The sequence below is a fragment of the Diorhabda carinulata genome, chromosome 2 (genome assembly GCF_026250575.1).
Source record: "Diorhabda carinulata isolate Delta chromosome 2, icDioCari1.1, whole genome shotgun sequence".
Lineage (NCBI taxonomy): Eukaryota > Metazoa > Arthropoda > Insecta > Coleoptera > Chrysomelidae > Diorhabda > Diorhabda carinulata.
This window is the reverse complement of record NC_079461.1, coordinates 5,309,556-5,334,537: the sequence shown is the minus strand read 5'-3', so window position 1 is coordinate 5,334,537 and position 24,982 is coordinate 5,309,556. Positions and strand designations below refer to the sequence as shown.

The following is a 24,982-nucleotide window of genomic DNA, read 5'->3' as shown; positions in this document are numbered from 1 at the left end:
GATGAAAACAGTCTCTAGTTAGAATTATTTGAGCTCAATCTGCACTCAACGATATTTTGCACAAATATGAACACAATTTTAAAAGCTATTTTGATTGAAAAATATAAAGACAGTTTCATGTGTAGTTACTTAAATTTTTGAATTAATTTCTTCGGCAGACAAAATCAAAAATACTAACTAAAAACATTCCCACTGGGGTTTAATTATTTTGTAATATCCTCTGTAAATAAAATTATTGTGAAACATCAGGACTTTTTTTATTCTTTTTGAAGTTCTCATAGAAAAAAACTTGTCACGTTAAGGTGCGTACTAACCTGAGCATTCGTTCTCGAACGCGCACAAACACGTGCGTTAAAGAAAAATGAAAAACCCGTGTACGTGCGCGAATGTCGCCGATCCATTGTTTGCACTTTCTTGTCAGAAAAACCGACAAGCCACGGATATCGCACGAATGCTCAGATCAGTGCTCAGCTGTATATATGGCAGACACCTTCATAGCAAACCAATAGAAAGTGTTATTCATTAGCAATAAAACCAGCAACTATAGTTTGCATACACATAACGATGGCTTAAGACATAAATATCGCAATTAATGATGTTTTTAATATCTAAGTAGAATCAAATAGCAACTGCTCAGTTTTCTTTTGTGCTGAATGGGTTCTTGCTTTGGTACATCAGCATCTAGTTCGAGGACAATCTATACTTGCTATCGAGAAAAGGTAACGCATTTAGTCACAGACTATAGACCAATCAACAACGCTTGTTTGCGTTATGGTTAATACGGGAGACGTCTTGTCTAAATACGTCCCCGATACTCTGTATTATCCGTGTTCATATGGCCACTTTTTAAAAAGTCGAATTTCTCTAATCTCTATACTTAGCCAACAACAAAAATAATGTTCGTTATTTCAGTATAAAAAGTATAATATCTCTATCAGGTTTTTGTGAAATTTGACGAAAGGTACATGGCAACACTGCTGTTCAGCTAAACCACTATCTGTAGAAGTTTTAACTAACTGAAGTGGTGTTGAGCTGTAGACTATTCAGGCATGTGGATATTATCAAACTGTTTGCTTTGAAATTGAAGAGAACCAACTCCAGCATTGTAAAATTATAAATTTCCTCGGCAACGTCGGTAATTGGCATAGAAAAAAGACACATGAAAATTACATAAATGACTATCACAAAAATATCACAAAACGTTAATTATGTTGGATTATATTTTGTGGTACAGTTTGGTATCTTTGAGAAACTCCAACTTGTGTGGAACAGTTGAGTACTCTATTAAGGTTAAGTTTCAAATTAATTCGCTGGTATGTGTTAGATTAGTAGGCACCAACAAATGTTGTAAAACCCTAGTGAAATCGTTCTTTGGCGCTATCACAAACTCTAAACGCTTTTAATTTTTGCTAGGTAACGTTAGCAAAAATTAAACGTAGAAAAAATAAATATAACCTAAGACAGAACTAGACCAGAAATCAATTATATTCTTTGACCAAACGTTAAATGATTCAATTCGTTTATGAAGACGAAGAAAATGAATTTAAGCATAATGTCCGTTTTTATATAGATATAAAAGTGGGTGAGTGATTGATACACCCCGTAATACTTTATTTTTAGAAACTACCATTAGAATTAGATGGATAGATGTTGTGTGGTGCTGTCTTAGATAAGGTTTTTGAAGTTGAGCTTAATATCATTTTCAAGATGAACTAGGATTTCTAAAGAGTTGTTGAAGTCTTCTTTAGCGATTAATTTCCAAAGATTTCAGTGTGGCGTAGAAGCTAAATGAGTAATGAGAATTTTTTTTTCGCTGGTACTAAATATCTTTATCTCCAATATTTTTTAACGCACTTCTTATACTATAAAATTCGTTTCAATACGAAATTCTCAATCGTCAGCCATTAATAGGTATGATTTTCTAGAAAAGTAGTAACTTCATGATCTGCAATCGGTGATAATGAGCTTAACAGATAAAGGAACGAAACAGGACGACTCTCTAGAGATCATATAACCGTGAGCAAGACTAGTGTGGTTAATGGGAGTCTCCTTATTGTGTTAATTTCTCTCCTACTCAAAAAGGTGGTGAGAATTAGATGGATAGATGTTGTTTGGTGCTGTCTTAGATAAGGTTTTTGAAGTTGGGCTTAAGATCATTCTCAAGATGATCTAGGATTTCTAAAGAGTTGTTAGAGGCTTCTTTATCGATTAGTTTCTAAAAATTTCAGTGTGACATAGAAGCTAAATGAGTAATGAGAGTTTTTTTATTCACTATTACTAAATATCTTTATCTCCAATTTTTTTAACCCATTTCTTATACTATAAAACTCGTTTCAATTCGAAATTTTCAATCTTCAGCTATTAATAGATACCATTTTCTATAAAAGTAGTAACTCAATGCTTTGTTGAGATTCCATTCTTCCGTTTATTCTTTTTAGATAACAGTGACATTGATGGCTACCTCCCATACTCAAGGAGTCACAAACCTTGTATAAAGTTCCTCCAGGCACATTTCGCATGATGGTAAAATGATCAAAAACAACATCATCAAGAGCAGTATATTTATTTCAATAAAACTAATTAAAAAATAGAGTTTATTCATACATTAATATAATTATTAAATACCAAATATTGGTTTGAACATTTTTTGGAAAACTTATTTCTAAAAATAACTTATTGGCGTTTATTTCAAATCAATTTTATATAATCAATAAAAGTAACCATTACGTCTTAAGTTTTCGAATTCATTCCCTTTCCATAAAGGTAGATTTGAATTAGTTGTAATATCCGAGTAAGAAGTACTCTCGTACTTAGTATACGGATTCAAAGAACTTGGTTCTTGGAAGTAATATTCCTTCAAACTAGCTCCTAAAATAAATTTTTGTATGAGTTGTTTTGAACATTAAAATTGGGTTTTATGGTTGTGCACCCTCAAATATTTTAGGTTAGGTTTAGTTGGACTCGTTAACCAAAACCATGTGGTACAGAAAGTTAATATAATACACATTCTATCAGAAATGACGCTCTGACTTACCAACAATATCCAGACAATCTATGGTAATTCGTAAATACCCTTGATCAGAAGATTCTATATGTTTTTTGCATCGAGTCGTTTCTACAGGACAGGAATTACCATAACAAACCGGTGCTGAAAATATATAAATTTCCTTTTATTACTTGACAAGTTTTGTAGCTCAATAAGAAACCACACGAACGTCAATACATTTTTAGTTAGAAGGCAACCCTCGGATAATAATTTTTTTAATTGGTTTTAATATTAGTAATACCACATTTGGTAAAAAGATAAATCTGCGTTGTTTCTTAGAGCGATCTAATAGTACAATTTTAAAGTTTATATAAAAATTAAGTTCATTATATCAAATATTTCACAAATTTTCCAATGGATCATGTTTTATCATGAAAAACAAGATAATATTCGAAATTTAAAGTATGGTATTAAATGTTTGTCGCTTTCAAGTATTTTGGAGTGGTTGAGTCGCCCTTCCACGTCAAAACGGATGAAATTTTTGAAGAAGTTCGTCAGTACCATCCCATTCCAGTTTCATAGCACCCACCTTATTCACCGGATTTTGTACCTCTTTCTTAAGGTAAAATCTGCATCAAAAATAACAAGATTTGAGCCTATTAAAGTTGTGAAAGAAAAAGCGATACTCGACCTTGTAGAAAAAGATTTCCTGTACTGTTTAGAATAATGGAAGATTCGCATGGAGCGATGTAGGGATAGAAGAGGGTTATATATTAAAGTGTGATAATAAATATATATAATATTCAAATAAAATATTTTATATCGCTAGTCTATTTGATAGCCACACCTCGTAGATATGAATTGTTTTTTAATCTCATGGTTTTCTTTGGATTCGCACAAATCTAAGAAAATTCTTTCTAATTATAGAATACTGTGTTGATTTAAAATCTTTTCGTGAAGAGTTGTACATCAAAATTCACCTTAGCAATGTTTGTGTTTCTAGAAATATAATATTGTCAAATTTTTTTATGGACTTACCGGCTCCTATGTAAGCCTGGGAAGACACTGATACGAATGTAGCAAAAGTTAAACAGAATATTGTCAAAACAGTTAAATTCATATTTCCTCAAATTTTTTTTACCTAACTACTTCCAGTAGCAGCTACTTACTAACTGATCAACTTTCATGACACAATTCATTCTTATAGATCATAACCTTGTATTTTGTAATAAATAATATTTATCATATTATTTCGCCAATATATTTTATTTTATTGATAATTGAGTTTGTTATTTAAATTAATGATTGATGTTTTCGAATTAATAAAAAAAATACTGCACTTATTTGTCTACAGAAAAACAAGAAAGTTAAATTATCACTTTCTTAGTAACTTATCTCAAAACACACTGTTTTTATTTATTAAATTGCTTATTTTCGAAGCAATATACCCTCATCAATTTCATAAATTAAATAAACTCTCTAGTGTTTAGATAAATATGTTCTGAATGTTTATTTGAAAAGTGTGATTTGACCTTTCATCTTGCAATTTGAGATATGAAATGAAAAAAACATGAATGATTCTCTATAACCAATAAAGCTCTTAGATTATTACTGATGAAGTTTGTTATATAATCACATTGTAATTGTAGGTAATCTTAGTAATGAGCAAATATCTGAACACATTAACCACCTTCTTTTTCATTAGAAATAATGTCCTAACAGGGCTAATATATTGAAAATTGAAGTTCCTTCAATGCACTCACTCATACCTTGTTAATTAAACAAATATACATAACCTATAACCTACTTCTCTTTTATATCAAACTATATTTTAAAATATCCATAAATCTATAATCCGATATTTTACAAAATATCAACAGTCTATAAGAATTAATTAATACACAAAATCATAGCTTTATTTATATATTTAATAGAATGACAAACTGAGACACTCATTGCGTTTTAATATAAAATTCACTTTTCTATTAAACCACAAGAACGAAATAAAAATGAATTCACAAATCTTAACCACGATTCTAACCAATAGGCGCAAGCCAAAAAACAGATAAAACCAGTTATCTGTCAAATAATCTGAAACTGAGTTATTTATTTGAAACAAAGGTTTGTGTTGAATAGGTATTAGGGACATAAATATTTTCATTCATCTGATTTGAAAAGAAATTAAGAGACTTAGAATAAATGATTGGGTTCAAATTATCTGAGATTTTATGCAAAAGAAACGCTACTAATAATGTTATGTCAATATCACGGAACAATTTTGGATTATCGAAGGAAAAATAGTTCCTCATAATAGAGTATTACCATAGAATTAATACTTATATCTTAGTATTGATTCTGTGATATTACTATTAATTTATTGATAAATAAAAATAAAGTATTATGCCTGCGTTTATCACAATCCATTATTACTTATTTCAATGTGAGATTTGGGTATCCTTATTTAAATGAATATTGACACTAAATGGATTTGTCGCTGAAAATCTACTATCTATTTGTCATGTCAAAATATTTGGAAAGACTTTTTGTCCCGTGTAGTTTTGTTTTTTAGTTTGAAATGTACTTCGTTATTTTTTTGTAGCCGTTTTAGTAACAGTTTTGTAGAATTATAAGTTGCAATTGCATGTAATGGTGAAAAAATACATTTTCTAATTATGGCCGAGGTTGATGAAACATTTTACAATAGTTTAGCGGTTTGTATTGTTCAACATTTTTTGTATATAATTTTAATTATTTGAATAAACATATTATCTAACAATTTCGACTTTTAAAAAGAAAAATTTATAATTTTATAGCAATTCATTTCATGTTTTTCAATAAAAGATTCTATCTTTTAATGTAAAAACAGTATTTACTAATTACAAAAAATTGAATAGTTATTTACGATACTAAATTAGCGTTTAAAAATACCACACCAATCAAAGTGTTTTTTTTTAACTCTAATACCTTGCAAAATTACTAGAAGTAAAGTTTTACTAGCATAAATATGTTCAGATAATCACATGTAGAATAATTCAAATTACTGGTCCTAACTTTTGAACGTAAGTAGATGATTATGAGAAAATCATAAAATATATGAAACAAATTTGTTGTGCTGTTGACTAGTTACTTGATATTTTAATTTCATCTATTAAACATGTATTGCGCTATTTACTTTGACTAGGTAATTGCTTGACTAATAATAACATGAATTTGTCGTATTTAGAGAAGAAACAATAAATAATAATTTGAAACATTAGTAATTTGGTTGAAGTAAATGGAATTGATTCATAGAAGGAATATTTGTAGATACTCTTTCAGTGACACTTAATAAGTTTAGAATTATTAGGTGCAGGTAATGTACGAGGATAGTCCCAGAAGTACCTGGCCCAACAAAGACAAAAAAAATATATTCATTTTTCAACGTAATCTCTTTTCATCTCCATACACTTTTCCCAGCGATGTTTAATAAGTTCGATACCCTTTTTATCAATGTCCTCAAAATAGTCATTAACTGTCTACATCACCTTTTCATTGTTGAAAAATCTTTGACCACCGAGCCTTTTTTTTCAGTCTGGGAACAGAAAATAATTCGAAGGGACTAAATCCGGCGAATTAGGTGGATTAGGCAGCAATTCAAACTTTAATTCATTAATTTGGCCATTGCGGTAACGGATGTGTGAGCTGGTGCATCGTCTTGATGAAACATCACTTTCTTCTTAGTCAAATTGCTTGATTTCTCCGCTAAAACGTTGCATTGAGTTCACATAATACTCGTCGTTGATATTTTTTCCTTTTTCAAGATAGTCAATGCAAATTATCCCACGCGCATCCCAAAAAACCGACGCCATAAAATTGCCTGCAGATGGAACGGTTTTTGCCTTCTTTGGAACCGGTTCAGTGCATTGATTTGATTATTCTTTTGTTTCGGGTGTGATGTGATGGACCCACGTTTCAGCCATAGTTATGAGGACGCTGTTTCTGTTCCATTGTAAGCAAACCCAGCGCCCATCTTGTACACAGCTTTCTCATGTCCAATTTTCAGTAAAAATGCGATGTACCGCACTTTTTGAAATGCCTACTATGTCTGCTAGCTCGCGCACTTTCAGTCTGTAGATTCTTCAACATTTCTGGAATCGTCACCTCTTTTGGTCAACCACTGGTATGCTGGTCTTCGCAGGTCATAGGACCTGGTTTAAACCCTGCTACCCAATATTTTACTTCTGATAACGAAGGAGCAGTTTCACCCAGAGTAGAATCTAGTTCAGCTTTTATATTTATTTTACCAAGGCAAAAAATGAAGAAATTTTCTGGATAGAACTATCGGTCGGTCTACCATTCGATTTTTATAAATTTTATTAATGAATAGATTATTACTATTGATGACAAGATTTATCATCAAAAGTTATCATATATCAACGATTCAATAGCAAGAAGAGCGGAATAAATATCAAACTATTCGGCTAAAACTGTTAACTTTCTTTTCAATTCCATTTAATTTTTGTGAGATCTTTAAAGAGACCACAAGTCAACATTGTTGTCATTCATTTCAATGAAATTGTGAACATTCTTCGCATACAACGCCAAGCTACGTCTTTTTGAACAACTCAAGAAGCAAATACTGTAGATACTAATTGTAGATTTTCTGCTACATTTTCGTTTCTACGTTTAAGTTCAGCTGCCCAATATTTTACTGTTGATAACGGAGTAGCAACTCACATAGAGTAGAATCTAGTCTAGATTTATATAGGTTGGGCTAATGCCTTTCAAATAAGAGTCTTGTATCATATAACGATGATGTTTACAAATTCACTGATGACGGTCACTATTGATGGCTGCCCAAGAAATACTAAACAACGTGGCGTCTTCAATCTTGAAACGTGTACTTTCTAATACAGTGCTATGTTTCAAGTAACTACCGCCATCTTTAGGTCAAGCCAGGTACATCTTGGACCATCCTCGTATATTTGTTGTGAATTTTTCTGCCGTATATGATTATTGTATATTGCTAAAATTTATACAATATCGATAAAAAGTAACGCGAATTACATCTAGAAAAATCCGGACTACTTTAAAAATTAAAACGTAAAAAGTTTATATTTCAAATATACTCAGCATTTATTTTAATATGAATGGAAGTATTTAGTATAGTTAATTCAATCGTTTCATAATAATTTAATCCATTAAAAAAATTGTGAAATTGTGTCAATCAAATTTTGAAAGTAAAAGTTATAATTCACTATAAGAATGAGTATAATGCATGTTTATTGTTTCAGTGTTTTTATTATCACAAAAATGAAAATTCCTATTACAATGATACGGCATCTTTCAATGGTGTGCTGAGAGCTACTCTTACCGAAAACATAGAAGAGCTCAATAGATACAAAAAAAGGAAAGGAGGTCTCAATAGCCATGATCAATTTGGAAATACTCCATTACATGTAGCTGCTATTCGCAACAAGTTAGAACTAAAATTATTATTTTATTATTTTTACACTTAGCCATGAACAGCCCGCTAGCATGCTAACATCTGAAAGACGTCACATTTGAAGTTACTTTTTTGACATTTTGACGAAATTTTGGCGTAAGAATGACGTTCTTTAAACTTTATATTGTTAGGTTAAATGACGTCATGTTTAGACGTTTAATGGATGTTTCATCTTCTTATTTTGACAATTCTTAGAGTATGATTTAAAAAAAACATGTAAGAGATATAAAATATTATCAAAACAAAATACGGCAACTCACACGCGTTTTTGTGTTTTTTCCATAACGACGCTGATGCTTTTGTCTTCTTCAAATTCAACGAGATTATAAATTCGAAAAATCAAATTGAAACCCACTTCCTTCCTAGTCTTAGTAACTGTAAATTTATATATAAAATATTTGTACATTGTTTCACATATTATTTACTAACATTTAATTGAGATTTTGAATTTGAAAATTGAAAATAACAGTAAAAACACAAGAGCTTCTTTTTATGAGATAAATTTTTCTTTTTGAAACGGAATAATTTTGCCAATTAGTAATTTTGCTCGAAAAACTGACATCTGACAAAATCGCGAGACCGAAGAATTACTGATTGGCAAAATTATTTCGTTACAAATAGAAATTTATCCTTAAAAGAGAAGCTCGAGTGTTTTTGGCAAGATAAATTAACGACCGAATATATGAAAGAACAACAACAATAATTATCTATATCGATACAATCAAATTGTTTAAATGAACAGTTACTAAATACACAATTGTTTGGTTTGGTGTACTGATTTCAAAATTTTCTTCTCTGGTATTCACACATGTTGAATATTCATTTTAATTTTGGTGATGTTAAGGATCAATTTGGAGATAGAGTTTAATAGAAGATGATGATGGTTATTTTTTTTATTTATAATGTCGAGTCGAATTTTAGTTGCGGAATATTTGGTCAAAGTAGAATTCATATTAATACCCAGTGGAACGTTTTTGTACCAATTTTTAGATATTTTATTTTACCAAAAGGGATTTGGAGTTGAAAACAATGTAGCGGGACAAACACCTTCGTCCATTTCATTTTTTGTTATCCATTTGCTGTCTGCCAAGTTCCATCTTGATTTTTCTCTTCTTTAAAATGGTAAATTTTACAGTTTGCAGCCTCACCCTCTCTCCAAACTTATTCATAAGAAGCTATGTGAAAGAATCTATCTTGTAACCCTCTGGGTTGCCTATATTCCACAATTTTGTCATTTTTACTATATATTTTTTGTTAAATCCTACAGAACTTACTTTTTCCCCTGGAATAACTTGTAATTCTTTCCGTTTACTATTTCTGGCATCACGAGCTTCTTTAAAAGTTATGTTCGCAAAAGAATCAAATTTAATATTGTATTCATTGAAATATTTTTCTTGAATCATCTTCGCAGTTGAATTCCTAATTGATTAAACTGCATATTCTTTATAATCTTCTCCATTCCTCTTCTTCATATTACAGGCTCAATCCTTTAATATATATCTGCTACTTTTTGTAACGGAATTATTTTCGACAATTCGTACAAAACTCCATAAATTGTATTTTTTGTAAATTGCGGGATTGCTTTTTTTATATTTTTTCTCATTTGTTGAGTTGAATCTTCCCCAAAACGACTCATGTTGTAATGTTTCAGTATCAATTATCAACAATACTTAATTAACTGACAGGGCTGACATTGAAGTGACTGAAACAGGCGTTTTTATCGCTGTCAAAATGACAAAACAGTCATATTTAAATGTTACATTTCATATAGGAGTTAATTTATCACACAAATTGTATTTAGTAAATTTAAAATTAAAAATAAAACTAATATTATTTAAAAAAAATATATTTTTATGGTTTATATGTTTAATAAGAAAAAATAAAATTTATAAAAATTCAGATCCCATTGCCGATTTGACAACAGTGGAGTCACGTGGCTATTATATAAACGAATAATAATCAATTACATCGACTTATAAATCAAATTTCAAGATTTTAAGCACATTAAAAAATACTAAAATCTAAATTCGAGCTATCAACCTTATTTTAAAAAAAAATAACCAAAAAAATGTTATACGCAGTTATCATTCAAATAAGGCATAACGCATTTAAAATACCGTGTAAATGTCAATTTTTTTTATTGGAAAATTTCATCATCATCATCATCATGGAAAATTTCACTGTCCTGAATTAATATATATTTTGCAAAAAGCGATTAACACTTTTTTTCAGTACAAAACAATGACTTATAAACGTCTTCTCGTAAAGACGTGTTGACGTCATATAAATGACTTCAACACGACAAGTCTTTTTAATAACATTGACGTCAGTTGACCAAAAAAACATCAGATACAGACGTCAAATCGACGACAGCCTGCTAGATGGGAGTTAACATAGAAAGAGCTAAATCCTCATTTAAAAACCAAAACTACTATTATTCGAGAATTTGTCTCTGGACAATATTTTAGTTGGTAGATTATTTGAATTAATTTTATTTGATTTAAGACTATAACAATAATGTATGATGAAATGATATAATTTGTTTTTTCAAATTGTGCTTCATGGCTAGGTTTGTTTCCTAAAGATTAAAAGCAAAGGAGAAAATTATATTACGAAGAAAAATTACTGCTTTCAATCATTAGAAAATTAGAGAGAAATTTAGTTGTGGGTTGTGTTTTATCACCTAAATAGTCCGGTCAATTTAGACCAAAAAATGAGAGTGAAGTTACATAAAGTGCCAACAAGCTAAATTTCAGTGAAATTGTTCAAAACATAATTATAAACAATGTCTAGAAGTGTACAACTTTTCATAACTTTTTGAATCGTTATATCTCAGAAACGGTGGCTCGTAAGAAAAAAAGTATTGATATATTTTTTATAGATAATTTTATGATCTACAATTTTTGTCTGAAGTACTTTCATGATAAAACTTACCGTTTTGCTGAAAATTGCGAAAAACTCATTTTTTGACCTTTGACCTTGAATAAAATTTTTTCCATACACGGGAATGATGGGGAACTTCTAGACATTGTTTATAATTATGTTTTGAACAATTTCACTGAAATTCAACTTGTTGGGACTTTATGTAACTTCGAATGTCTAAATTGACCGGACTATAAACATTTCTTTTAGTTATAGTAGCTAGACGTAACGATAATTACATTTGCCAAAAATATAAAATATTTCCGAGACTTATTGCAAAAAATTCGAAAGTGAGTAGATGACGTGTAAATAATGCTGAGAAATAAAAAAAATTTCATACGACCTCTCATTTCTGAGTTATATGCATTCAAAGTTGCGAAAACACAATTTTTTAATGTCCATGTAGTGTATTTGACTATTATCTGAATGCCAAGGGCGGCTCTAGCCCAATGGTTAATAATCCGTAACTTTTACAGGTAATTTGAAGGTACCTAAAATGAATTTTCCAATGGATTTTTCCTCAAAAACTTTTTAACTCGATCAAATTTATGGTTTAGGAGATATGTAGATTTTTAGATCATTGTACATGCCGAAAAAACCATTCGTCAATAAGAAACATTTTGAAGAAAATTATCATGAATTGTAATTATTTATTGAAAAAACTTGTTGAAATGTAGAAAAATTTAGTTGCTTAGCTTACGACTAAGTTGAAATTTCTGGAACCGTTGGTGATATTCATACTGAACACACTGTTAACAGCAACACTCAAAATTACACTGACTGAGCTTACCTTCAGTCCCCGAAGACGATAACTTGGTTGTCGAAACGCGCGTCAGACAATGTAATTGTGAGACTGCTGTTCTACCCACTTACGGAGTCTCAGGAGGATATTTCTTTGAACTTTCCAGGATTCTGTCTTATAGCGCCACAATGGAAGTTTATTCTATCGATCATTTCGTTCTTTGTGTGAGCTGGTTTTGCATATACCAAGCTTTTAAATTATATCCTCAAAACAATGAATGTATTGTATTTAATTCAGGGGAACGTGGTGGCCATGCAAATGGACCTCCCCGACCAATCCACCCATGGTATTAAAATGATTTTTTACATTATTTAAGAAGTAGGAAGGGGCTACATCGTGCAAAAACCAAATGCTTAGAGGAATATCAGATAACATGGGTAGAAAATCATTCTGGAGAAATGCTAAGTATCGCTGACCATTCAGGTTTTTATGAAAAAAATATGGATATACTATTCCTACGGAGGCATTAACACAAAATCGATGTTGGTGCTTTGTTTGAACTGTACCGTGAGGATTTTCATCTGCCCGTAAATGTAAATTATGGTAATGAATCTAACCATCTCGTGTGAAACCAGCCTCATCAGTAAACAGTACTTTTCCAACAAATGTATTATCAACTCGGTGTGTATCTAGAAACCAACGAGTCTTGCTGGATAATCCTCTACTTCTATGGCATGCACTTTCTGGATGTGAATAGGGTGAAAAAGTTGTTTTTGGAGAATCTTATGAATAGTTGTTGTTGATGCGTCAAATGGTAGTGACATTTTGCTTACGCTAGTTGTGGGATCAACAACTACATCTAATGCATTTTTCTCTAAAGCTAGTGTTTGTATAGGTCGGTGTTGACCTTTTCCACTGTTTTTTTGGTTGGACACCCAGTCGGGTATAGTTCTGCCCGGAAAGCATTCAGTATACAACCTTCTGGGTTCTGACGAGTTAATAGAAGCCAAACCATACATCAAATGCATATCGGCAGATAAATTCTACCGTATTGAAACTTGAAATACGATGTGATAATTATACATGACGAATTTTGAAAAGATTGACAGCAAACTGACATTAACAAATTAAGTCTCTTGCCATTTTTAATTGAATATCACGTAATAGCTTATTTGACAGTAGATACTAAATGAAAAATAATAGGCTTGTTTCCACTAAGCATATATCGGATGGCTGTGAGTTTCCAATGATTAACCATGATAATTAGTAAATAAAAAACAACTTTTCCACAAAAATAATAAAAGATTAATAATATTTTTGGAAAATAAAATCGACAAAATGAGGCGTTTAAGCACGTGATATTAAACAACAATCAGAAAAGCGTGACGTAACACCTCGGGAAACGCTGTGTTGTAGCTGTCATTTTCGTATAAAGTAACCAGGATATTTCGAGTTTTCAGGAATTATTGTTAAATTAATAAAGCTCGATTTTAGTTTAACCTTGAAAGACAGGTATAATTTGCCATGGAATCAGGATTTAACAAAGCAAACTGCAGTAATTTGCCCAAAATTGACGCAGTTATGCTTGACAAATTTTTTGCATTGAACACCTACGTTTGTTCATCGAAAGTCCGCAGTGTTAAAACTTATATGTAAGTATTATGTGAAAAACAAACAAAGTCTTATTTAATTAGCAGTTACCAGTCAGAGAGTCGCATTTACCCACTGTGGAATGAAAAGTCTTAACTGATTTTGAGGTTAAGGAATACAAAGTTTCAATAACTTTTTGTATTCCTTTGTATAAAATAAATTAATTAAGTCATAACATTCTATATGTTATGTGTGGTATATTATGACAAATTTTGTACATTTATAAATAAATATAAATACATCTTGATGAAGTAAGAGCATCTTGTCTCCTTGCCATTTTTAACCATTTTCTTCGCATTTCTTTATTGTTTGGTACATATATGAATGATTTGTCTGGCGTTTTTATCGTCGTACTTTCACATTGGGGCACTATACAGTATTTATAATACGAGGAATTCATTATTTATTAAAAAACACAATTGACTGTTATAAACAAACACAGCTGTTTCGCGAGGTGTGATGTCATTCAAGACACCATGACAATCTTGGCCTTTTTCGCGGTCAATTTCAAGTTCATTTCTAAAAACTCTAACGTAAAAAATCTATTTTTCTTAAAATAATATATTTTTGGGGTGAAATAGATGCTAAGCTATAATTTTAAACTAATTTCCAAATTTTGCAAATAGCCTATTATTAATCTGTTTCATTTGTACTACATACTATCGAATACAAAACAAATCTTTATTTATTTATTCGTTATTTCTCCAAAAATTTTTTGATTTTGTTTGTATTTTTAATGAATAATTAGAATTTATAATAATTTTCTTCAGAATGTCTCTTTATGGTGAACATACATACTTCCTAAGCCATAAATTTTATCGAGTTAACCAAATAGTACCTTTTTGTTCAAAAATTGAATAAATCAATTTTGCTACCTAGATTGTACAGGTTGTCCCTTTTGTAAACGTTTTCACCACCTCAGTAGAACGGTCGAATCATAAGAGTTATTTAAATAATGTATAAACGTGTTTCTAGCTATTTTGAGTAAGATTCAGCTTCCGAAAATTGTTATTTAAACGATTATTTTTCGATAATAAAACTAGTTGTACTACTTGGGCATTGTCGTGATTAATGGCTATTATTAAGATTGAGCAAACAGAAGTATAATGTATAATACAACAGTCGTGGATAAAACCGTTTTTTTTTTGTTCCAGATTAAAATCCGTAATGTATTTGATTGATCAACCTCAAGTTTCGGTACACGCTAAAAATTCATTGGGTCAAACTCCCATTTTTCATTCGGCACAATCCGGATATGTGGAAATAACCGCATTTCTGATTGCGAAAGGAGCCGATGTTAACGCTCAGAATTGCATGAAAAACACTCCTCTACATTTATCGGTATTACATCCGCCGATAATGAGATTGTTAATCGAGAACGGCGCCGATTTAAATATGTTGAATTTACATCACAACACCCCTATTTACAACGCTGTTTCTTTAAATTGTCTCGAAGTAGTGTGTATGTTGTTGTATTATAATTGCGACCCTACGGTTAAAAACATCTACAAACGTACACCGTTGATAAAAGCCATCATGTGCAAAAATTCCGAAATACAAGACGCGTTATTCGATTACACCGACGATTTCAATGATATCGGTTGCGAGGAGGATTCCGTTCTAACGTTAGCTTTGACGTACAAAAGTCCTTATTTAAAACAAATTTTATCCAAAGGTACGTCACCGACTATCGACGATGTAATACAATCTTTGTTCAGAAATAATTACAGGATATTCAAAAAACTATGGAGAATGTTACCGCGCAAAGAATTGAATACTCCAAGAAAGTTCGGTCAATTCGCTGATGAAGTGCGCAGACGTAACGTGATGAAATACATCGATATCGTTTTAAAACATTCCGATGATTATGTTTTCGAAAGATTGGCTTATTGTTTCGATTCATTCGTGAATTTAAACGCCTTTCTAGACGTTACCGTCGACGACAGCGGTTTAAATCAGATTACGAAATTTGTTTGCGCGTTGTTGCAGTACGATTGCAGATTCTCTGCGCCATTCGTTTACGATCTTTACGTCTACTTCGGATACTGTGATTTATTCAAGTATTTCCTATACATAGATCAAATAGATTATCCCCCTATTTATTGTGTAGAATGGATTATCCCTAAATATATCTTCAATATTCGAAGTGACATAAGATACATCTGTCATTTAGTTAACAGCAATTATCGTCAAACGAATAACGTAGATGTTGTTTTGAAAACGTTGGAATTCAGCGCGGATAGTTGTTTGGTCGATCTCGTCAGAAAATATAAACATTGCGAAAGGTGTATAAGGTTGAGTTATATGGTACCGACGGTACCTTCTCTATTGGAATTAGCCAGAGAAAAAACTAGACAGTATATAGTTGATAAATATAATTTTTTCACCCCATCGCAATTTTATACCTTTATTAATGACTTGGACATTAATAATGTTTATAAAAAAATATTGAGGTGGGAACAACCCATTTATTTTTATAATATTTGATAATACAAAAATTTTCATTTTTGTACGGACAATCCGATTTTTTTATCATATAAACCAGTGTTTCCCAACGTTTTGTGGGCCTTACCATACCTTAACTTTCCTAAAATTCTTATGTAAGATACATAATTTTCAATTGAAAAAATTGGATGGTTCACTTGAACCCTTAACATCTGATTTCGTTTTTTTAAATGAAAAAGTTGTTTTTTTTAAATTATCACCGCTAGATGATTTGAATTCCGTTTTTTTTATCATATAAACTAGTTTTTGAAACCGTTAATGATATTACACCAACACTCACAATTATGTTGTCTGACGCGCGTTTCAATAACCATTTTGCTCATTTTTTGTATTGCTTGCGTCTTAATTTTTGTGGCATTTTCATTTATGTTTTACCGAGTTATCGTCTTCAGAGGCTGAAGGTAAACTGTGTACCTTTACCCTTTACCTTTACAAAGAGTGTAATTCTGAGTATTGGTGTAGTTATAGCGTGAACGTGTCCAGTAAGGCAACTTCATACATATACTTCTCTTAACCACTTTAATCTAACTTTTTCTTTCTTAGTTTATCAAGGTGGATTCCATTGAAGCGTCCTACTGTATCTTAACTTGTTTTCCATAATAATTGTCCTAGTTTTCAACTATATATCCCCCTTTAAGTTGTATTTTATTTCATAATGCATACTCTGTCTATATTCAGTTTTATCTTTTTACTGTTCTTTCTTTCCGCTATTATTAACTCCTTGTCTCTCTTTTCGTCATTGGTTTCTTCGTCATACATCAGTATCGTCTCTATCGTTGTTTTATGAATATCTATTTTGGTTCTTTTATTTAGTATTTCGCTTTTTCTTATTTGCATTAAATTCTCCATTAGTTACTTATAATTTTTCTACAATTGCTGACCTTTCCCTATTGCTTTTGATCATTATTTCTAAATAATGCATTCAAATTTACAATCTATTTTTATTGCTTCCTTTTTAAATTGCTTGCGTCTTTTCAACTTATTTCTTCTCTATCTGTTTTCACTTGTTTCAACCCACTTTAAGATGGTGTTTCAAGAATCGTTGGTGGTATTTACACTGAATACACTGTTTACACCAACACTCACAATTGCACTGTCTAACGCGCGTTTCGATAACCAAGTTATCATCTTCAGAAGATAAACTGTTTACATACAGAGAGTGTAATTCTGAATATTGGTGTGGTTATAGCGTGAACGTGTCCAGTATGGCATCAACAGACATAGTAATTTTAGTATATAAAAAATATTTTAATGATTCTGTAGTTTATTCTTACTTTTTTTAATTATGTTTTTTAAAATTTTGTGCTTTTTTTTAAAGATTTTGAAATTAATCTTGTAATTAGACTAGTGGAAATTGACTCTGTTTTTGTACAAAGAAGAATCTGACTGAATAACCATAGTTAATACAAAAAACAATGCACCTGCATTAAATTTTTTATTAAAATGTGTAATAAGAATTTACTGTACTTTATTTCCTGCTTTTTATTAACGTTCTTTCGTCGTTACGTGTTGTTTAAAGTATCGGATTTCTCGAACGCCACTTTTTTTATCGTGTTATACTCCGGACAGCTTCAGCGAAAAAATACTCCAGGGGTCAAAATGTTGATGATGAATACGCTGAAGCCAGATTTTATTTGCTGTCCTGGATGGTTGAACACAATTTTCGTTATTAAAAATTAAGATCCTTTAAATCAATATAAATAAACTAGCCGGAAAAAGCAACGATACCAATAGCGTTAAAATCTACGGGTAATTACCAAGTGGGGTACAAACTGTACGGCAAAAACGGGTGCGTGGTACAAGCTAGGTTAAGCGCCATGCAAAAACAATGTTCTCAGACGGTAAAAGTTCTTCGTTAAGAGCTGCGGTTCTCAAATCTCGGTAGCAATTATTCAAAGTGTTCCCTTAAGTGGTTGGCTGAATACCCAAACACGAGCACCATTGAAACGTGAAAACTCAGCTTCCTAAATAGCGACTCCTACTTAGACGTGAATACTCATGTGAGGGTCGCTAACACCAAAGAATATTATCTATTTAGAAATACTAACCAAAGTTGTGCAATATCTTCTTGAAATAACCAAAAAATAACCGCCTGCGTTCGGCTCGCGGTGATTGAGGCTTGTCGCCACGCGCTGCAGCGTTGAGAAAGCGCTTAATTGTCAATCGCGATAAGTGCCAAACGCCGGACCTGCACTAATATCGAAGTATACCAATTTGTTGAATAAGATTCAAGGAACAAGTACAATTTTTCAAATTTAAAAGATATTCAGTTGGACATAATTTATTGACTTCGAAAGTTAGTAAAAATCGTCGATTGTACGTGCATTGTACGGAAAATTGACAAGAGACCTTCTTAAAATGGGCTACATTTGCATGAAAAAAATTGTCGAATCCGAAAAAACCATTTGTTCATAATTTGCTTAAATAATTGCGATTTTAAAAAAAACGTACCAGTTTTTCGCAAAAACTCCAAGCATATTTGGATTTGGCGTTACAAAATACATAAGAATACCACCGTTTTATCCTTGGCCCTATGATTGCATACGGCAGGATAGAGACTTTTATAAAAAATCATTTTTCTATGTGCTTTGAAAAAGATCTCTTTAATTTTTTCCTAAAATTTCATCAATCTCCAGTTATTTGAGGTTGAAGGTTTCTAATTTCGGATTTCCCCAAAAATAGCTATCCTTCAACGAGCAATAATTCAGTTATTATTGAATTTACAGATGTCCTTAAACAACGATTCTGTTTGTTTTTTATTAGCTACTTTTTATTCTTGATGATTTTGCAGAAAAAATTAAAACTTTTTAAGTTATTTATGAAAGACGGTAAAAAATATGCGTGTTTTCAATGAAAGTTCGAGTTTATTTTGATGAAATAAATTTTCATCTATCAGATGGGGTGGCTTTCAACTCCAGGGCAGAAGCACCCTTCGGAACAGGGTGGATTTTGAAGGTTATTAATACTACCTTCATACCAATTTTCAAGAAAATCGACCTTGATTATCAAAATTCCACGACAAAACGGCTGGTACCTGACCTAATAATCATACGACATGAGGTTTGTTCTTGGTAGCTGCACTTGAATTGTACTCAACTAGACCAGTGCAAGTGTGTAGTATGTACCATGAGTGTGTAGAATTAGTTCGATTGGATACAAAGAACGATATAGTGCAAAGAGCAATGAAGCATTTGTTGATTATTGTATTTGAGGTTATTTGATGTGGTTCAGATCTTGTAGTATTAAGAATATTGGAAAACGTTTTAGGACTTTTTGATATTTTACATTCGTCCGATGACGAAGATGTAGTCCCACCGTTTCCAGATTACACTGCACTGGCTAAACTGATTCAAGATCCCGTGCAAACAGTACACTGCACTGGGTGAACTAATTCTGCGTTGCGCTGCTACTAAGAACAGCGACATTAGCGCTGGTTCTGCTACAAAGAACGTTTTAGTGTACACTTCCTGAACTAGTTCTGCCCGTGCAGCTACCAAGAACAACTCTATGATACTTTCTACACTAGTGTGTTGACAAGATGCTGAGGATTGCAATTTTCGTACTTTTAATATAGAAAAATAGCTTGTTATATTACATTTCTGTGCAAAAATCCTGTGTATCGGTAAATTGCTGACAATAATTAATCTTACACACCAAAAATCGATTATACAACTGAATGACATAGTAAATATTAAATGTTTTGTAGGTTATGCTTGAAGTTTCCACAGAATCGTCGACGATCGGCAACTCGTTTTCTGTTAGGAACGGCAATCAGCTGATTAACTATTTGGGTTTCTGAAAAGCCCTATTATGGAGGATTAAATCGTAGGAATAAAAAATGACACATAATTAATATAAACACTTTATTAATTGGAATTTTGAAGCTACTATCTTGTCGTTTTCTTAACGGCGTTTTTATTTTGCAGTCGTCTTTGTGAAACGTACTCTGAGTAACTCAGATAACCGTCGTGATCGACGTCATCTTCTTCTAATACTTGATCGATTAATTCTGTAATGAGTAAAAAATCAAATATAGTAATATATTTAACAATTATTTCTTAACCTTATGGAATACTGAAACAAAATTTTTACTAAATTGTTGAAACAATATTTGATTAACAAAGTGACTTGTGTACAGATTGCAAATTATTTAAGTACTCACCAACATAATAATTAAAATCTGGAGAATCATCGTGTTGTACGTGCTCCTCATCATCATCTTGGTACCCATAATTTTCATCAGTATGAAGAATAGCTTGTAACAATTCCAATCCATCTAATTTTGAATTTTTATCGCTATCGTGTACTTGAAAATAGTAGAACTCTAATTCTGCGTCGGACATTTTTGAAAAATCCGGGTCGGGAATTAAATCTTCCAAGTGTTCCTGGATAAAATATAGGATAAAGCTCCAAAAATGTTTACCAATGCTTTTCGTTTATTAGAAGAGATAATCCCTGAAAGGATTTTCAGCGACAAAGTTTCGTTCGCCCCCCTAGACCCCATCAAAATTATAAAAATTTTACTGAATATTCTCGGAAATATTGATTGTAGGGAAAAAAGTTGTTTGTTGTTATTGTTATAACTTTGAAAGGGATTGGATGGCAACCGAAGCTTTGTCAGTAAAACTCCTTTTAGGAAATATCTTTGGCTTTGTTAAAAAGTTCAGCAAAATCGAGGGGGTTCATTGTTTCGAAGCTACACTCAAAATATAAATCTGACACAGGAAATATGTCGCCATCTGTTACCACGAAGAATGTTCCATCTGCTAGTTGTTGAAAATATTTTAATTATTTAGTTTCAAATTCATACTTTCAACATATAGACCGGGCGCTAGAGGTAAGTGAGTATGCTTAATGGGAGTACCGAATTTCGAAAACGGATTTAAGTGAAGAAAATGTCAAAGAATAATAATGTGGATCTTGCCGGTCATTTTTTTGGTCAATTTTTTTACCACCTCTTTTCTTATTCGTAAATGGAATATTTTGAGTAAATAATATAACATCATTTTAGTGATTATTTCCGTAATAATTTACAGTTTTTTCTAATTGTAAAAGTGAGGATGGATTCATAAGTAATAAAAAAACCAAAAAGTGAAGTTATATATGAAAAACCTGAGAATTCAAGCATAAATGTACTTAAAGTAGGTAAAAAATTATTCATTTTTTTTAACATTGGTTACTGATGCATTCACATAATGGAATACAAAACAATTTTGATTTTTTGCAATTACAAGACTTAGTGCGACAATTAGCAGTCCATTTACATGGTGGAATTAATGACTCTGCTAAAGACGGCTTCGTCATTCCCCATGTTTGTAACTATTTTCCATTTTCTAATATGTAATATTTAAACCAAATTTTCATCACGTAAATATCCACTAGGTATTAATTCTGTTTTTATTAATTGTTGACGGAATGCTTTTGCAATCTTTTTTGCTTTTTTTGAATTGATGATCCGAACATGTTGTATTTTTTCCGTCGATGGTATATTTCCCATAAACGCTAATGATGATTTTGATCGATTAGTTTTCATCAAATTTATCAACACGATTTTCGATCACTGCACCCTCAATGTTTGTAAGTACAGCGAGTCGTTGAACTAAGAAGCGCACTTCAAAAGAATGTGTTGATAACTGGTCTTTAATTTCATCTATTACTTTGTCAAATGCATAGATAAGTATGTCTTTAGGGATCTGATTTGAAGTTCGACCGGCTAGCATCAGAGAACTTCTCGGTAATTTTAAATAATTCAGGTAACAATGTATGTGATACCTCACTTTCATAGCAAATAAATCTTCGTGGTCGTTGAGAAGTACTACAAGTACACATGATCTTCTTGTCTACGTGCAGTACTAAAAATTTTTCCACTGCTGAAATTTCGGAACATAAATGTAGATGCATATCTTCGTTTCTTGTTACCTTCTTATAAAATATGCATTTAAACGCTGCCGATGTCCTTAATTAGAACGAGATTTTCGAGTATGCTCTTTTATGTTTGCTTCGGAAGTTGGAGCAGACATTTCTTCTTCTTCTTTATATAACGCAATTTCTCAACGCCTTATTTTCACCTCACTAATATAAGTGACTAAACAGTCTTGGTGCCATGAAAATTATTGTTCTGGAAAGTCTGGATCATTAACTTCTCTCTAATGCTGTCTTTTCTTCTATTTGCCGCTTCGTTAATACTAAACAGATTTCTTGACCTTGGTTGTTTCACTAAATCACTTGACTTATCGTAAAATAAGCTAAATTGTTAGTTAGGTGTTTTTCTTTTCAAATTAACCCCTTCTAACGACATTTGTAACGTTTTTCAAGACAGTAACTTTAAACAGACACTAGGAATTTACGAAAATACTATTATTTTATGTGTACAAACCAAAAGGACGACTTAACAAAGCAACGTCTTCATAGATGAAGAAGTGTTTTGTCATTATTTAGGTCTCGGGTGTAAGTCATAGTTGCCGTAACTCGGATTTTGCATACTGAACTACCTCTAGCGCCTGGACTAATATATGAACACAGGAGAATAAATATACTGTCTTGAAAGTTTTAAAAATAGGGAAATATTGAGCATATCTACAGAATTTGTATTAGAACAACAATTTTAACCTTCCATACATATAAAAAATTCAATAAAATCGTGGAGACTTTTATATTTCTCACTTGGGACCGCGAAAATTTTTATTTGAAAACTCTCGATGTGTTAAAAATTAAGAATTCGCCAATTTTACCTGTATGTGTTCCTTATCATGTAGCAACTGCATATCTTCAGTTAATTTTTCATTAGCATTTTTACTAGGAGTGTAATGAACATGTCTTTTTACAATATTTTCGCCTCTAGGATGATGTGGACCTCTGGGCTCCGTGTAAACAACAAATAATGATAGTAAATTGAGACATTTCCATAACCTTAAATATAATATTATTCACACTTTCATAAAATAAAGAATATTTGAGCAAACTATGGAAACAAATGATTTTTTGTTCGATTAGTGGTATTATATATAGTGAATTTAATAATATCTTCAAAGTCAAATACTAAAATGAAATAGAGACATTTTAAAATGGTTACTTTATTAAAATAAAGAAGTTATTTATTTGAGCCGTACGATATCAATCAACTTATAATTCTTAAGTATCCTTCTATTGTCCTTTCATATAAGTTATATAAATTATGTTTATTCCTGAAAATTTCATAAAACTTGTAATAAGAATTGTTTATCCAAATATTTTTGTAAATCCCCCGTATATAAAAACTTACAAGTAATCATAAAAACTTTCACAACAATCATCTAAGTTTCACCAATATCCCTCTGCTCATTTTAAAGAAAGGTATTTAATTCCATATACATATCTACTTATAGAAAACAAGGTTATGTATTTTTGAATATTAAAATATAAAGCTACATATATGAACAATGTTGTGTTGTTAGTAAAGAGATAATTCAACTTACATTATATGAGCCAGATGTAAAGTTTTATTTGTACAAACCGTTCCTTACTGGACTCACTCACATTTTCACTGCAAAAACAGATCAATTCTCCTGCGCCTGCAATTTTATGCGCGCAGGATAATTATATTATGGTTCGAAATTTATTCAAAATGTATTGAAAGTTGAAAACTAACCTAAAAATCTTGATTTTTAAATTTCTGGTATTGTTTATTGGAAGTTTTAAACAAAACAGCTATATTCAATTAATAACTATATTTTAATGTAAACGTATTAAAGTATAAACCGTCATAAAGTATGTTACTAACATGGGCGTTCAAAAGATAATTAGTAATAAGTAATAAAGAAGAGTAAAAATATTAATAAAAATATTATTGAATCAGTTAAACTTGAATTAAAAATTATGCGTATTTGAATATTTGTAAAATATATTAAACCTTTCTAACCTAAGTGATATTAGAATTTTTTAATATAATTTTCCGTTTAATTTTCATTTATTATATAGACTTTATATATAGTTTATGTTCGTGAGAGTAAGAAGACCTAATTTCTAATGCAAAACTTAGTGTGGTCATTTTAAATGTTATTACACAGAATAATCAATATATATCCTAAATTTTTCATAAATGTACCTAAGCTAATACAAGTTTTCGGTCTTCTATAACCATAAGCTGGTACAAAACAATAGAAAAAGATTTGATTAATGAATGCATGTATCATAAGATTTTACCAATAAATAATGGCGAGGAAATTACATAAAGATAATTGTAGAAATGAGAAACAGAGGTAGAAATATTTTTTATTTAGATGAAATATGTATTAAAGAGGAACATACACCAAGCAAATTTTGGCAAGATGACGTTGTTAGTCGAAGACAGACTTTGTTAAATAATTTCTCTACTGATTTAAATCCAGGAAAGGGACACACTGATAGTTGGATACATCTGGAGATCATACGGTTTTGTTAAACGTTGTTTATTGACTTTTACATCAATTGTTTCAGTGACTGCCACAAAGACATGAATGCTGATGCCTCATAGTTCAAACAAATGATAGATCTTCCTCATAACTGTATAATAGTAAAAGATCACATAAGTTATCACTCGTTTTTTTTATAAAAATGCTCACAATCAAATGTTACAATAGATTAACAAAATTGGCTTAATATAAAGAATATTAAGTTCCATTCCGGTTTAGTGAGAAATGAATTTGTATTCCCTTCACAAAGAGAAATTAAAAAA

The 24,982-nt window shown here is 31.2% G+C and overlaps 3 protein-coding genes across 4 annotated transcripts; 1 reads left to right on the top strand and 2 right to left on the bottom strand.

Moving 5' to 3' along the window:
- Positions 1-2,547: 2,547 nt before the first annotated feature.
- LOC130903563 (uncharacterized) lies at positions 2,548-4,779 on the bottom strand. Its single transcript, XM_057815745.1, has 3 exons — positions 4,025-4,779; positions 3,035-3,148; positions 2,548-2,868 (listed from the first exon to the last, which is right to left on the bottom strand). Exons 1-3 carry the CDS (start codon positions 4,104-4,106, stop codon positions 2,708-2,710), a joined length of 357 nt encoding a protein of 118 aa, XP_057671728.1. The 5' UTR covers positions 4,107-4,779; the 3' UTR covers positions 2,548-2,707.
- Positions 4,780-5,471: 692 nt separating this feature from the next.
- Positions 5,472-17,747, top strand: LOC130890822 (serine/threonine-protein phosphatase 6 regulatory ankyrin repeat subunit C-like). Of its 2 annotated transcripts, none has more exons than XM_057795175.1 (3): positions 5,472-5,697; positions 8,260-8,444; positions 14,940-17,747. In XM_057795175.1, the coding sequence occupies exons 1-3, from the start codon at positions 5,659-5,661 to the stop codon at positions 16,270-16,272; spliced, it is 1,557 nt and encodes a 518-aa protein (XP_057651158.1). In that variant the 5' UTR covers positions 5,472-5,658; the 3' UTR covers positions 16,273-17,747. The 2 variants fall into 2 exon arrangements, with proteins under 2 accessions (XP_057651158.1, XP_057651159.1); XM_057795176.1 differs by lacking the exon at positions 5,472-5,697 and adding an exon at positions 5,944-6,045.
- A 2,392-nt stretch (positions 17,748-20,139) lies between these two features.
- LOC130890823 (multiple coagulation factor deficiency protein 2 homolog) lies at positions 20,140-24,026 on the bottom strand. The gene is made up of 4 exons (XM_057795177.1): positions 23,745-24,026; positions 23,022-23,199; positions 20,453-20,675; positions 20,140-20,299 (listed from the first exon to the last, which is right to left on the bottom strand). Coding segments are annotated over exons 1-4 (525 nt in total). The 5' UTR covers positions 23,747-24,026; the 3' UTR covers positions 20,140-20,177.
- Between the last annotated feature and the right edge of the window lie 956 nt (positions 24,027-24,982).

Bases quoted from the DNA above. Each gene is read 5' to 3' on its own strand.
- LOC130903563 (XM_057815745.1), bottom strand. From the start codon at position 4,106: ATGAATTTAACTGTTTTGACAATATTCTGTTTAACTTTTGCTACATTC. The intron at 3,149-4,024 runs GTAAGTCCATAA...ATATATTTTCAG, and splicing joins CCAGGCTTACATAGGAGCCG to CACCGGTTTGTTATGGTAAT. The intron at 2,869-3,034 runs GTAAGTCAGAGC...AATTTATTTTAG, and splicing joins AGATTGTCTGGATATTGTTG to GAGCTAGTTTGAAGGAATAT.
- LOC130890822 (XM_057795175.1), top strand. From the start codon at position 5,659: ATGGCCGAGGTTGATGAAACATTTTACAATAGTTTAGCG. The intron at 5,698-8,259 runs GTTTGTATTGTT...TTATTGTTTCAG, and splicing joins CATTTTACAATAGTTTAGCG to TGTTTTTATTATCACAAAAA. The intron at 8,445-14,939 runs GTTAGAACTAAA...TTTTTGTTCCAG, and splicing joins GTAGCTGCTATTCGCAACAA to ATTAAAATCCGTAATGTATT.
- LOC130890823 (XM_057795177.1), bottom strand. The intron at 20,676-23,021 runs GTAAAATTGGCG...TATTTTATCCAG, and splicing joins ATGATAAGGAACACATACAG to GAACACTTGGAAGATTTAAT. The intron at 20,300-20,452 runs GTGAGTACTTAA...TACTCATTACAG, and splicing joins AGATTTTAATTATTATGTTG to AATTAATCGATCAAGTATTA.